Source organism: Pistacia vera, unplaced genomic scaffold (genome assembly GCF_008641045.1).
Source record: "Pistacia vera cultivar Batoury unplaced genomic scaffold, PisVer_v2 Contig485, whole genome shotgun sequence".
Taxonomy (NCBI): Eukaryota; Viridiplantae; Streptophyta; class Magnoliopsida; order Sapindales; family Anacardiaceae; genus Pistacia; species Pistacia vera.
The window spans coordinates 350,126-365,611 of record NW_022196318.1 but is presented as its reverse complement, the minus strand read 5'-3'; the positions used below and the strand labels follow the sequence as shown (position 1 = coordinate 365,611).

Sequence of the window (15,486 nt, the reverse complement as noted above, 5' to 3'; positions counted from 1 at the left end):
GTGGCCGATAATTTTGAATGACAAAGTTTGTTTTCTTGCTTCTTCGGACTCAAATCTCTAAAGTTTTTCAGGATACATCTTTTTTCTTTATTCACTTAGATTGGTAAGAGTTTTTGGATTAATTTATTGCTATTGACATTCATATCTGAGTGTTCATAGGCAATTTAAACTATATAAATTAATCCTTTTTTTTATTCTTTCAGTCGATCCTACTTTTGTGTAGACAACTTGTTTATCGTTTTGTAATTATATCTTTTTCAATCAAAGTTACTCTGTAATTTTGAATGTAAATACTTCAATTAAAAAGAAAAAAAAAAAAAAAAGCAATTATGCACAAAGGAGAGTAAAATTAGAACATTATGGATTAATGCATGAAGAGCAAACACATTACATATGAAAAAGAAAACAGAAAAAAGCATAAATACACGTTACAGTGTACCGATGGGTTTATTTCCTGACTCTCAATCAGCATTATTAATATTTTTCCAAGCTTCATCAGAATTACTTGATAAGTTTATAGGCCCTCATAAATGTAGGATTCACAACGCTGAATCCTCCATCAACAACGAGGTTTTGTCCACTTACATAACTTGCTTCATCACTAGCCAAATACAGTGCTGCATTTGCAACGCCCTCAGGTTTCAGAGTCTGCCCTTTTAGATTTCCCATCTGGCTCAATTGTTGTTCTATAATAGCTGGATCAATACCCTCTGGACGAGACGAGATTCCGGTGATCACCGCATAAGGCGAGACACAATTTACTCTTATACCATGCTGTCCAAGCTCAGCTGCCAAATTTTTAACTATTGCCAAAATCCCATATTTTGATATCCCATAAGCCGGAGAACAAAGTCCTGCAATTTCAGTGCAGGCACTGGCTGTAAATAATATGCAGCCTTTTTGTTGAGGTACCATCACCCTGGCGGCATGTTTGGCTCCCAAGAAACCTCCGATTGTGTTAACAGCAAGTACGCGTTCTAGATCAGACTTTGGAGTGTCCAAAATGCTCCCGAAGGGACGGTCGATGATTCCTGCATTATTGTACATGATATCGAGCTTTCCGAATTTAGCGACTGCTGTGTCGACAACATTGATAACGTCATCTTCGTTTGATACATCACAGTGGATGTAGCAGACGTTTTCCCCTAGCTTTTCAGCAAGGGCTTGGCCGAGATTGTCTTGTACATCAGCTACAACAACCTTGGCTCCATTTTCATGGAAAATTTGGACGGCGGATGCTCCAATCCCGCTTGCTCCGCCGGTGATGATTGCCACTTTCCCTTCTAACCTGATATCAAAGGATAATGGAAAATATATAGATAAATTTTTAGGTTAAGGTTGTACATAACAAATCTAGATGGAGGCTTGCATAGTGCATAACAGAAGTATAATACAAAAATTCTCTGGTTAATATGTCCTGATATTAATTTTGTCAAAATCATACTTAAATACATCTGAATTAACTCAACAGTATTTCACCTGAACATACTTTAAAAACCATAGCTATCTTAGTTTAATCATACAAATGAACATATCAACATATTACTTACCTTTTGCAGGGAGCTGAAGAGGAACCGCTGTTCATCTTTTATGAAAATTGGGAGAGAGGAATTAGAGAAATAAAGAGGAGGCTAGTTTGGCTTGTGGGTTGGGTTCTGAAGTCCTTAGAGTGTTACATGGTACTAATTTATAGAGTAAGAAAAATCATTTTTTTTATATGAAAAAAATATGGAAGTTGAGAATTGAGTCGTCTAAAAACATGATTTCAAGTTGAATATTATGTGATTATTGGTTGATTTCCATTTTCCCCGATGTTAGTGCGAAAAAAACCCAGTTTAATTTGGCTACCTAACTTTCAACTTATTGCTTTAGGAACAAATCCATGCTTCACGATTTTTATTTTATAGATTTCTTCTTAAAGGAAAACAAGGGAACAATTTTTTTTTTTTTTTGGTTTAAAAATAGAAGAATTGCAGTTTTTTTATTTATTTTTTCAATATGAATTTAGTTTTAGAATTCTAAATTTAAAAAAAAAAAAAAAGAAAAAGAAATGGAAAATCAGAGGCCGATGGCCCTAGTGCTTGTGATGACGCACTAATAGTTGCGCTTAACGATTTGGCTACATCGGACGAAATTGAGGCCGGCAGTGCTGGCACTGTTTGCCTTTTTTTTTTTTTTTTTTTTTTTTTTTTTTTTTTTTTTTTTTTTTTTATTTTTTTTTTTTTTTTTTTTTTTATTTTTCACAGTAATTTTAATATATGGTTCGATTTTGATTATTTTAATAGTAAAATAATCCAACACCCTGCAATTACTTTCTTAGCCTTGCAAAAGGTTTCACAATTTTTTAAGGTTTTTGATATTCATTTTCTCACACTTTCTTCATGTTTTATGTATTTAAAATATTAATGTGGAAATAATTTTAAGGTTTAAACTTGTGGTCCTGTAAATATATTTTAGTTTAACTTTCCTAGTCTTGATGATGACGAATTTGAAACCATAAAATCTATCTTATGTACAAGGTGTGAGTCAAAAAGGCTAAAACTGTAAATTGACTCAATTATATAGCCAAAAACTACACCGTTTTGTTTTACACTAACTTTAGTCTTCTTCTTCAACATAAAAGCACTTTACTCTTTTGTATCAGTCAGTTAAACGAAAACAAAAGCTCTCTGGTTTTTCCCTTCTTCGACTGTTTTTTTAAATTTTGTTTCTTGTAAATTCACACAAGGAACTTTAAAATATTAATCCAAGAAAAAAGGACATTTTAGGTTTGTTTCTCTTAATTCAAAGTGGTGGGCAAGAGAATAAATATTGTTGCGTGATTGATGTATTTTTTAATGTAGAAATTTAATTGGTTTGGTAATGCCTGTGTTTTGATGTAAGTAACTGAGAAACCTCCAGGTGATAATAGATTTATAATTTTTGTCATTGTCAGTCAGCTAATATCTGTCTTAACTCTAAATATATGAACTTGGATTTTAATCTCGTGACTAATTCTTGCCTCTTCAACCTTGGATTTTAATCTCGTGACTAATTCTTGCCTCTTCAATCTTGGATTTAATCTCTTGACACTTTGGTTTATGTACCAAATTGTCAATGTAAGTTAAGTGTGATTAGATGATGGATTTATTAAAAATATTTTATGGGTGTATTATAGAAATTAAATGGATGCCAATAACATCACTCTATATGCCTATCGTATTAATTTATTTATATGTAATTTGTCTGTATAACACATTAATATGTGTTGACATTAGAATAGAGTGATGATGTGCCGCAATCAATGGAAGATTTGATATGGTCAAATTATAGTATAATTTGCTGAAATTATACTATTGCCTTGTAGTTGTATGTATTGATTATTTAATTATAATTCCTCTTTATTTGTTTCCTTATAAATTACATTTCTACTTGTATAAATTAAGACAAATTGTACATAAAATATGCAAAAGCCTTCTCTCTATTGTCTTGTTTCTTTTTTTTTTTTTTTAGCATACTCAGCAACCAAGTTGCTTCTCTTACCTCTCTAGCTTTCTTCCTGGTATACTTCGGTGGTCCAGCTACCTCTCTTGCCACTCCAACTGCAGATTCTTACCATATGTGTTGGATTAGGTGTACACTTAGTATAGATTTTCATTATTATTAATTAATTACCCATAAATGTGAATCAAATATTAGACTGGACTTTTTATCTCCCTAATACGTTGTAACTCTCTTCGGGGAGTTTTTTTTCTGGTTTGTTTCTCCCACTAAACATTAATTTGTTTCATGGTTATAGCCTATAGGGATCTCTAAATAATTAATTAATCATTTTAAAATTCTAAAGTGTTTGAATTCTAATAGATGACTTTATCATTAATTAAGTTTTTCACGTTCCTATAATTCTTCTGTTCTTAGTTCTCTTTTATGTGCACCTTCGTACACCTTCACTCCACTGCAATAATGCCTTTGAATCACCATCATCTATATAGAGATTAAACAACCATCAACATCATAATTCCTAAACTGCCTCCTGAGTCCTAGAGCATAACATTATTTAAAATTTTCCTTTTCCCAGGAAGTCACAGTTAGAGCATTAACATCATCATCATTAGGCAAATATATTTTATGTGTAAAATGTTGGACGGAGCATTTACATTAAATAAGAAATATGTCATTTTAATATGCTTCAACTAATTGAAAATTTTCCCAAAACGTGGCCCATGATTTAGATTGAATTCGCATCTTATAACAAGTCTAATATTAATAAATGCATGTTTTTTAATTTTTTTTCGTAGATTTTTCTTCTTAATCGATACTAAGTGGTTTCATGTCCCATAATCTTCTGTAATAAATATTAAGTAGTTTCATGTCATAATCGAGAAATATTCTTCTCTATGATTATTAATGTAGGTAAGAAAAAAAAAAAATTATCAACATTGATCATATGAAAATTTTTTATTAGTAAAAAAAGTAGGGTAATGTTGTGTGTGGTTTTTCCACCAAGCTTAGACAAACACGAGGATATAGCTCGACCCAAAATGAGCTCAGCAACAATGATTAATCGACCCAGCATCAGCTCGTCGAGCTGTAGCTCGATCCAGCATAAGCTAGTCACGGACAGTTTAAGAAATCATTCAATCAACCTTCAGATTATTTCAGATCCTAGATATTACAGGAATGACTCAATCAACAGCAATCACTGCACAATCACAGTACCAAATCATGAGGGTATCAAAATTACGATTTAGATCGATTGTAATCCCCTAAATTTCGCTTTTTCTCTGTACTAATCTTGTATAAAAAACCCCCTTGAATGATGAGGAAGGGGTATTTTTTTAGATAAGAATGACACTGTAAGCTCTCACCGAAAATACAAAAAACTCAATGACATAGGCTGTTAACCTCGCCGAACCACTTTAAAAATCCCTTTGTTTTTAATTCATTTTGTTCATATTCATTGCTGATTTTTACTAATCACACACACAGGAGAACGCTGGATGTTGACCGCCTATGCTGCCAGATTAGCATGCCGCAAACAACCAGGGGGCAAGGACATCAAATCCCGAGAACAGCCAGCTGATGGAGATGATCAGGACAATATTTGCAAGGCGGTGCAACAAAACGTGGATAAGCTGAGGAACCAACAACCAACAACCAATTGCCCATAACCTTGACCAGCCGCGCTTTGCCAACGCCACCCCAACAAGTATGAATTCTACAGGTGGATAGTCTGCTTCATCGCCGCCAAGGGGTGATCAACACCTCCAACCTCGCAGGTAGCACTCCACACACGAGCATGTGTCTTGCGGGCAAATAAACCCCAGGAAGCGACCAAGGAGGCAGCCTCTAAGGGAAAGCGAAAGCGACAGACATAACCGAGAACCTAAATGGTATCCCCAGAGTCAACATGCTGATTTTAACCCATGCCCAAGACAAGATCAATCTTTGCAACCTCATGAAGCGAGCCATGTGCGACAATCTGAGAATGACCAACGTTTCGGTTATGACCGACGTTGTGAGCAACGTACTAACGAGCATGATAACACCTACCAACCCAGCCATCATGACTCGACCTTGCGTATCAATGCACATGCCGGAGGAGGTTCGCACGCAATAGACTTGTGAACTCATTTGCTCGAGGTACAACTTAACAGAGCCAACCAGGACAACCAAAGTGAAGACTTAGATTGCATGCAAAAGATGCTCGACGGTCTAAAAGCTCGCAAGAACAATTTCGCGGTGGAGATAGTAAGTTCCCTCTTTACAGAGGAAGTTTACCAAGCCTTGCTCCTACAAGGGTTTAGGGTGCTAGAAAGCAAGTTCGACGGGAGAGGGGACCCCAGGATCACCTCGATAACTTTAATGATCTGATGGAGCTACACCATGTCAGTGATTTAGCGAAATGTCGGTGCTTCACAGTCACATTAGTCGGAGATGCCAAGACGTGATATAAGTAGCTTAAGGCAAACTCCATAAACTCCTGATAACAATTCTCCACAATGTACCTACAACTATTCCAGATGAAGAGACAGTTTGCAATGTTGCTCAGCTACTTAAGCAACATTTGCCAAGAGCGGGATGAATCACTGACCTCGTATTAAACAAGGTTCTAGAATGAGCAAGCAAATGTCACTGAAGCCCTCGAAGAATTCATTCGGACTTTACTGATCACAGGGATCAAACCTAAGACGGAGTTGTGGAAAGAGCTCCAAAGTGAAGATCATGTTAGCCTGGCCAAATTCTAATAAATGGTCGCGAAATACCAGCGAGTAAAGAGCTTGTTAGCAACATTAGCCAGAAGCTCGATGGGTGTGGTGGGAATGGTGGGGAAGGGGAATAGAAGATAGAATCGCTCCTCAGATAAGCGTGGGGGCCAAGACCGTAGTGACAGAGATCGCAATGGATTTCAAAAGAAATAGAGAGTAGATAACCGCGAAGACAGACAACCTTTCCCGTGGTATGCAGAGTACACTCCCCTCACTCAAGACATCGTCCACATCTATGAAGTATCCCGAGGGGCAAAGAGGCTGCCTGCTCTAGAAAGGATGAGGGGGGCACCAGGTAGAAGAGATCGGCATAAATATTGCCGATACCACAAGGATGTCAGGCACTACGCAATTGACTGCCGAGCTTTAAAGGATGCCAGCGAGGACCTGATAAGAAGAGGTCTTTTGAAAGAATTTGTTAAGGTAAAACCAGCTCGAGAGAATCCTGGCGAGCAAAGTAGCCAGGTCCTAAGTCAGGTACAGACCCCGGCTCAATAGGCTCTACCAAACCCCAATGAGGTCTTCGTGAATATGATTTATAGAGGACCGAATATAGTGGAAATCTCGAGACAAGCTCGCGAGCAATTAGGCTCGGGAGGCCAGAACATACTCGGTTCCTCGAATAATGAGTTGTGAACATAAGCTGCCCAAGCAGCCCAAATAGGAAAGCGAGGTAGTGGGGTTCATAGTCGATGAGTGCGAAACATCGCCTCATCATAATCATGACACGATTGTAATCGTGACCAGGATTGGCAATGCAAGGGTGTTAAGGGTTATGGTCGACAACGGGAGCGCGACAAACATCATTTTCTTGGGAGCCTTCCGAGGAATGAGATTCATAGAAAGGAACTTACGAGCATGTCCTTCGCCGCTCTATGGGTTCACCGGGGACAGTCTGGTTCTCAGGGGTACTATCGACCTTCCTGTAATTCTGGGGGCAGAGCCAAAGGTCAAAACTATGATGGTTGAATTCCTGGTGATGGACTACTTGACCACGTATAATGTCATTCTTGGAAAGCCAATCCTGGATTATTTAAGCGCAGTCACATCGGTGTGCTACCAAGCGATGAGATTTCTGACTTCCAGAGGAGTCACGATGATCAAGAGTTGTACCAAGGAATCTCGAGAATGCTACAATCGGCTATAAACGTTGCACAGAAATGGCCGTACCAAAAAACAATGATCATCACAGAATCCAAGCCGAACCTCGAACCGCTAGAGGACATTATAGATCCTCGTATCCACAAAAAAGAGCCCGCGGTGGGACCAGCTAAGCTGCTAGAAAAAAAGTGTTAGCGAGGAGGATCCAACTCGCATGCTGAAGATCGGCAGCAGCTTGACCAAAGAGATGGTCGATAGTCTGGTCAGGTTTCTAAAGGAAAACCTCGACGTATTCACATGGGTGCACCCATATATGGTTGGGATCAGCCTTGAGGTGATGTGCCATAGGTTGAACCTCGACCCATAGACTCGGCCCATAAAACAGAAAATAAGGGCCATGGATGCAGAGTGCTCTCAAGCACTCAAGGATGAAGTCGACAAACTCCTAGAAATCAACTTCATCAAGAAAGTCAAGTACCCAGATTGGCTCACCAACCCAGTCCCAGTCAAAAAGCCAAATGAAAAATGGCAGACTTGTGTTGACTTTAAGGATCTGAACAAAGCCTGTTCGAAAGACAGCTTTTCACTACCATAGATCAACCAACTAATAGATGCGATAGCGGGAAATGTACTACTTAGCTTTATGGACACATACTCGGGATATAACCAGATCCCAATGTACCATCCTAATGAAGAGCATACTTCATTTATTACTGACCATGGAATTTATTGTTATAGGATTATGCCATTTCAAGAACGCAAGGGTGACCTACCAATGCTTGGTGAACAAGATGTTTGCCAACCAAATCAGCCATTCCATGGATGTGTACATTGACGACATACTCGTCAAATCAAAGGTTGTCGAAAGCTATATTGAGCACTTGGGGGAAATGTTCGACATCCTCAGGAAGTATCAAATGAAGCTCAATCCATTGAAATATGCTTTCGGGGTGAGCTCCAAGAAATTCCTAGGCTTCCTCGTGAATCAATGGGGTATAAAAGCTAACCCAGAGAAGATTCAGGCCCTATTCGACATGAAAAGCCCAACTAGCATAAAACAGGTATAAAGTCTGACTAGACGTGTGGCTACGCTTAGCAAGTTCATTTCCTGAGCCATGGACAAGTGTTTACCATTCTTTGAGACCTTAAAGGGGAAGAAAGGTTTCAAGTGGACAGAAGAGTGTGAAAGAGCTTTCCAGGAGCTGAAGAAACACCTCCAAACTTGTCAAAACCCTTCTAGGGTGAGCCACTACTATTGTACTTGTCAGTATCAAAGTTTGCTGTCAGCGCGACGTTAGTACGTGAAAAAGGAAGGAATACAATGGCCAGTGTATTATGTGAGTAAGAGACAACTCGACGTAGAGACAAGGTATCCAAAGATGGAGAAGCTCGCCTATGCCCTCGTTGTTGTTACCAGAAAGCTGCAACCCTATTTTCAGGCACACTCTATCCATGTGTTGACAAAGTTCTCCTTGAAGAAGATAATGCAGAAGCTCGAGGCATCGGTTAGATTGATCTAGTGGACAGTGGAAATGAGTCAGCACGACATTAGGTATATCCTGAGGACATCGATCAAAGGCCAGGCTATGACGAATTTTATATCCGAATTCTCCTATCAACCAGAGGCCAAGCCAAGCCCGCCAAAGATCGAACTATGGAAACTAAAGAGTGATGACTTATGGCTATGAATTCTATACGTAGATGGCTCCTCGAATGAAAAAGGGAGTAAGAGCGGGCCTATTACTCGAAAGCCCAAAGGGAGACCCAATCAAAGCTGCAATACTTCGAGTTCAATGCCTCCAATAATGAAGCTGAGTATGGGCATTGCTCACAGGTATCCCTCGCTGGGGAAATGGGGGTAGAGTCCATCAAGATCTATAGTGACTCATAGCTCGTGGTCCATCAAGTTACCAGGGAATACCAAGCAAAGGAAGATAGGATGGCATCCTACCTTCAGCAAGTAGAGATCGAGCTCGGACAGTTTAAATCCCTTTCCATTCACCAGATCCTAGGGGACAAAAAATCGCAGGCAGATGCATTAGCTCGCTTGGCCTCAGCAATGAATAATGAAAGGGCCGATTCGATCCCAGTTAAATTCCTCCCAAAACCAAGCATCCCCGCTCTACAAGGCCTAATGTTGACCACAAGTTAAAGGTATAGTTGGATGAATGCAATCACCGCCTACTTGAAGAACGACACACTACTAGAGGACAGAACCGAAGCTAGAGCACTCTGCGCGAAGGCTGCTTGGTACACCCTCATCAATGATAGACTATACAAGCATAGATTCAATGTACCATTGCTATAATTTATTGACCACGAGGATGTAAATTATGTTATGAGGGAAGTACAAGAGGGAATTTGTGAAAACCACGCAGGGGGCAGATCTCTAGCTTACAAGGTGCTCCGTTAGGGATACCATTGGCCAACAATTTAAGATGATGTAGCGGATTATATCCGCAGATGTGACAGATGCCAAAGATTTATAGATATTGCACAAGCTCCACCATAAGAATTGACCACTCTGACAAGCCTGTGGCCATTTGAGATCTAGAGTATCGACCTTATCTGCCCATTACCTTAGGGAAAAGAGGGCGTTAAATTCACGGTAGTTGCTGTGGATTATTTCACCAAGTGGGCGGAAGCTGAACCATTGGCAACAATAACGTCGAGCAGGCTGAAGGATTTTTTCTATAAGAACATAATTTGTCAGTTTGGGATTCCCCACATAATAATAACTGACAATGAGAAGCAGTTTGATAGCAAAGATTTCAGGACCTTCTGTGAGCAGCTCAGCATCAAGAAGAGTTTCGCTCTTGTCTATTGGCCTCAAGTCAACTGACAAGTAGAGGCTGTGAACAAATTAGTCAAGCACACCATAAGGAAGAAGCTCGACGACCGTAAAGGGAATCAGGCTGACGAGTTGCTAGATGCTTTATAGTCCTATAGGACGATCGCTAGAAGCTCGACGGGTGAAACCCCATTTTTCTATCTTATAGATGTGAGGTTATGATCCCAGTTGAAGTAGGAATCAGTTCGTTTTGAAAAAAAGTCTTTGATGAAGAAGCAAATGAAGACCTTCTCCGCCTAAAGCTAGACTTGATCGAAGAACATCGGGCTAAATCTCAACTAAGGCTCACCTCATATCAATAGCGACTCAAGTGATACTTCAATACGAAGGTCAAAAACAAAGACTTTAAAGTGGGCGATCTGGTCTTTAGAAAGGTCGTCTAGGGTACTCAAAACCTGAACTTGGGGGCACTCGGTCCCAAATGGGAGGGTCCCTTCAGGATATCCGAAAAGCTCGCACCAGGGTCCTTCCACCTAGAATGCCTCAATGGCAAAGCAATAATGCGAGCATAGAGCGCCGAGCACTTGTGAAGGTATTACCAATAAGAAGCTTAGGTTTCACTCGTTCTTATGTTCAATATTCACTGTAAGGCCATTCACGGCCAAAAAACTTGATTAATAAACTAGGTACTATTAATTATTTTCTTCGATGCATTGTTAACATCTTAAGATCGTTAGCGTTTTACTAAATGGCGACCTAAGCGATGATATTCTAAAAACTCGGAGTCAAGAGTCTAGGAAAGGCAGCTTATCTCAAACAAGCCACGCCAAAATCCAACTCATTGAGGGTGAAACATCCCCAAGTCAATGAAGTTAAACTTGAGATTAATTTCAAGGAAAATACACGTCGAAGGAAATCAGCCCTAAGCCAGTGACCAAAGAACTCGAAAGGGACAATAAGTCTAAGATCGACGTTTATCGTCGCATTAGATTTCCTCGCAAAAATCAGGATTAAAAATCCCAAATCGACGAGGTTAAACTTGGAAAAATCCAAGAAAAAGCACGTCGGGGAAAATCGGCCTTAAGCCAACAACGAAAGCCTGAAAAAGAAGACAAATCTGAAATTGATGCTAAACGTCGCATAAAGAATTTCTTGCAAAAATTCGAAAAGCTCCTAAAGACACGAGCTACGCACAACTTGGAGCAAATTCAGATCCCAAAGTTTGACTAGGACGAATAAAATGACTTCGCAGAAATATAATAGCCATTGCTCAAAAAAGAAATGATGAAAAAATTTCTTTCATTAATTGAAGCTTGATTACAAACAGGCAATTATTAAGAAAGAACAAAAACAAAAACAAAACAAGGAATTCTTTAGGTTGATGGAGGAGCTTGGGCTTCATCGTCGACCTATCCAAGAAGGTCGACACCCTAAGGAAGAGATGGCTTGTCAACAAGAGAAGCGGTGACTTCCACTCCAAGATCGAGAACCTTAGTTGGTGGCATCATGTACAGGGGAGTTGGATCCTCGACCTAGAGCTGGGGTTTGGCCTTCTTCGGCCTCTCCTTGGTCCTCACCCTCACCCTCTTCCTCAGACTCGTCCTAGCAAACATAGGTCTCCCCCCGAGCTTCAACCCTCATCCTTTCAACTTCCTCTGATAAGCCGAGGAAGGAAAGAGAAGTCAATTGAAGGATGGGCTTCCCACAATTTTCGGACAAGGAAGACGAATGTTTCCTAGGCCCGAGCAGTAATGGCCTCGTTCAGTTCATCAACCTAAAGCCTGAGTTGCCTAGCCTTAGCTTCGGCCTCTTGGCGATCTTCCACCTCTCGACCAAGGTCAAGCGAAGACTTTTTGGATTTGGCCTCCTAGCTCGTGGAAGCTTTCTGAGCTGAGGATAGCTCAAAGTTCAGATTGTTATTGGCACCCCATTGCTGCGCCAAAGTCTCCATGACCTTTGCCTTAGCCTCCGCCTTGGCCTGAATAGCCTCGCTTGCTTTGAGCTTGTCAAGGAATTCATTTTCCTTGACCTGGAAGGTCACAACTTCCCCCCTCAGCTGCTCAAGCTTAGCAAGCATGGCTTCTTTCTCCTTTTCTATAAGCTCGGCCCTAGCCATAACATCTTCTTTCACCATCTCTGTAGCATGCTATTACTAGTGGTCCGCTTCTAAAGTGTCATTTCATTCCTCGTACAGAAGCCTGCTCGATATGGCAACCTAAAAAGAAGAGACAAGGAATCAGCAAGAAGCAAGAATAACCTGCAAAAGAAAAACAAAGGGTGCGAACTACCAGGACGTTTGCCACGTAGCTGTAGGTTAAAGCCAACATCTGGGAGGGAGACGAGTCCTTGGCGGCTGTGAATGTTCGTAGGGTGACATAATCATTGGCCATGGCGGCCCCAACACCAATATGGTTGGGAAGTTGATCGATCAACCCATCGACTGCTGCTTGGACCGCTTCATCGATTTCCTTATTCTTTGGCTAGGACGGGCCAAGTTTGCTTGCCCCAAAAGCACCTGCCTCGCCAGTAGGAGGGGATTTCTTCTTGGCCAAGCCTTTGTCCGCTTCCTTTTGAAGGCCATTAGGTTGGGTGGCGACCTCTTTGCCCGAGCCAATTTGCTGCTCTGGTGCTTTATTTTTTCCTGAACCTCCAGTTGGTTCGGATGCCTTCTTCATTGGCCCCTTTCGAGGCTTTGCAATGCTTTTCCCACCAAATGCCTTAGTGGCAATCGTGGGCTTCTTTGCACTTGGGCCTCCCCCAAGCTCACCACCAGCGCGCTTTTGTTAGTGTATATTAGTGTATGCCCTAGGAACCATTCGTGTTGTCAATTTCAGAGCATTTTGTCTTGTGTCTATATATTATAAATAATAAAAGAAAGAGTTCTTCAATTCATATATATATAAATTGCTTCCTTTATTCAGACATGCATTTAAAATAAAGTACGTATATGAATTGTCCAGATGATTCATTTAATCGGTAAATGAATTATCAAAAAGGTTCCCTACAGAAGCAATATAATTTGGGCAACCATATTGCATAGTAGGCATATTGGGTGCTTCTGAAAGATATCATGAGTTGATATAAGTACGGATGACGATGATAGTCTTGTCATTGGGGCATTGGTATGGATTAGCGGTTGGTGAACTATTTTTTTCGAACGTGGCCGAATAACGACAAATCACTTGGAAAAGTATGTAGTCAATGATTTATCATTTGGTTATATCAGTGCACGATGTAGACTTTGACCTGAGACATTGTAGTCGGATTCGATACGGATGCGTATGGTGTATAAGTACGAGACTAGTCATGTTTCATATGATAAAGCTTATTTGGTCATGCGTTGTTCATATGCGGAAACGAACGATGGTCAAGAAGGGATCAATTGACTCGAAAATATAGGATTAGGAGTACCACTGACTCCATCCGGATTCGAGTTCCTGATCAAACGTCGATAAATGTCAAAAATCAGAATCTCTAGCCAGAGTCTATTATTAGTCATACAAAAGCAAGTTTGTGCTGACGAGTTCTGGACATATTGATCGAAGATTCGGTAGAAGATCGAGTTTAGGATTTTGATGTTCCATGAATCTATGCTCGATCAGGACATATCAATGGAGAGCCTTTACCTATATGGTACATATGATCTGAAATGGGTTCGATGAAGTATTTCTTCATCGTGGTTTAGGGACTATGGCACATTGCTAGATGTTTACCATAGTCGTTGGGCCTCCGGACAGGTTTCTGATTCATCCAGAACTGGCTCACGACTAATCCACGGTGGACCTATATGGTCACACCAATAGCCTTGAGAAGTTAGAGAAGGATAAGAAAGAGAAATGATTATCCAAAGAGGGCTAGCACCTTCCGAGGGGAATGAAAGGATTTCTATGGTAATAGTTACATAGAAAATTGTTTGTAACATTTTAAGGGTTAAAATGGTCAAGCAATAATTAATTATATTTAATTATTATATCTTAAAGCATTCAGGTTAATGAGATGAACGAAAACAACATTTTAATAGTTAAAGGGCAAAAGGGTAAATTTTTGGGTTGTTAATGTAAACTAGTTTAGTTTACATAGGCTCTTGAATAATATTGATTATTCAAGGGGTAAAATAATAAATTTGTGGGCTCCTTTTGAAATAAGATTTCATTGGGGCATAGAAATGAAAAACAACTAATTACAAAATTGCCCATGTATATATAAATGCAAATGGTTGCATTTTAGGTCATTCATTCACTTTGTTCACTCAAAAGAAACACAATATCTCTCTCTAGGGTACGGCCACTCTCTTACTCTCTCAAGGTGGTGTTAAAGTGTGGAGGTCTCATCTCTTTGAGTCTTGGCTTCATCAACCCTAAGCAAAGGAGAAGGTATAAGGTTCTTAAACTTTGTTTGAAAATTTTGAATCCTATTAATCCAATCTTTCATGCTTTTCAATCTTCATTTCTGCCACTCTTCATGCATGTTGTTCTTTCAGCTTTGAGCCAGCAGTTTTCGTGACAAAGTAGCCAGAGCCTTTGTAGCAACCTTGGAGGCAGCCTTTTTCTTCTTTTTCAGTTTTTTGGCCCACATTTCTGCAAGAAAAAAAGGCAAGAGAATTAGCAATCTATTTTGCGCAGGAAAGCAAACGCGAGTAAGCAACAACTTACCTTTCTCCAAAAGTGCTAAGAAATTGGCCTTGTCTCGACAAAAGCCGTACGCTTTCAAGTGAGGAAGGGTAAAAAGCTCGTTGACATTATGCTAATTATCTGAAAGATTGCTAAAACATTGCAGCCTCTGTAAGCTCACGGATGGAAGATAACTCTACTCGACATTAACTGTAAAAGCAAAACAAAACGATTAGCTAGAATGTACAGCTCAAGAATAATCCTCGCACTTACACGGGAAGCCCAAGCCTTACTCGCTTTCACAGCAAAGACACTGGTCTCCCAGGGTTCGTAGAAAAGAACTGTGAATCCCAATGTGGAACTTTTTTCGGAATATCGATTAGTCCGTTAAAACATATTAGAAAGGTAGTACATCTGTTTTTGCCCTTTTTTGAGCCTGTACAAGTGGACAAGCTCTTTGACAAATGGCTCACCCAATTTAGCGATCATGTATGCAATGTACATCGCGATAATGATGACGTAAGAGTTGGCCGTCAGTTGAAAAGGAACAATGTTGAATCGCCTCAGTACGTTATTGATGAAGTAATGCGGGGGAATGGATACCCTGCACCTAAGGAGAGTCTCAAGGGTAGCTACCCATCTAGGTAGGGGGTTCTTCCGAGAATATTCCCCCGGAACCATCAAGTTAAGCTGCGGCACATAAATTGCTCTTATGTGTTCGAGATCCCTAAAGGTA

The 15,486-nt window shown here is 40.1% G+C and overlaps 1 protein-coding gene across 1 annotated transcript; it reads right to left on the bottom strand.

Moving 5' to 3' along the window:
- Window positions 1-339: 339 nt before the first annotated feature.
- On the bottom strand, window positions 340-1,703 carry LOC116146931 (tropinone reductase-like 1). The gene is made up of 2 exons (XM_031432357.1): window positions 1,551-1,703; window positions 340-1,288 (listed from the first exon to the last, which is right to left on the bottom strand). The coding sequence occupies exons 1-2, from the start codon at window positions 1,583-1,585 to the stop codon at window positions 502-504; spliced, it is 822 nt and encodes a 273-aa protein (XP_031288217.1). The 5' UTR covers window positions 1,586-1,703; the 3' UTR covers window positions 340-501.
- Between the last annotated feature and the right edge of the window lie 13,783 nt (window positions 1,704-15,486).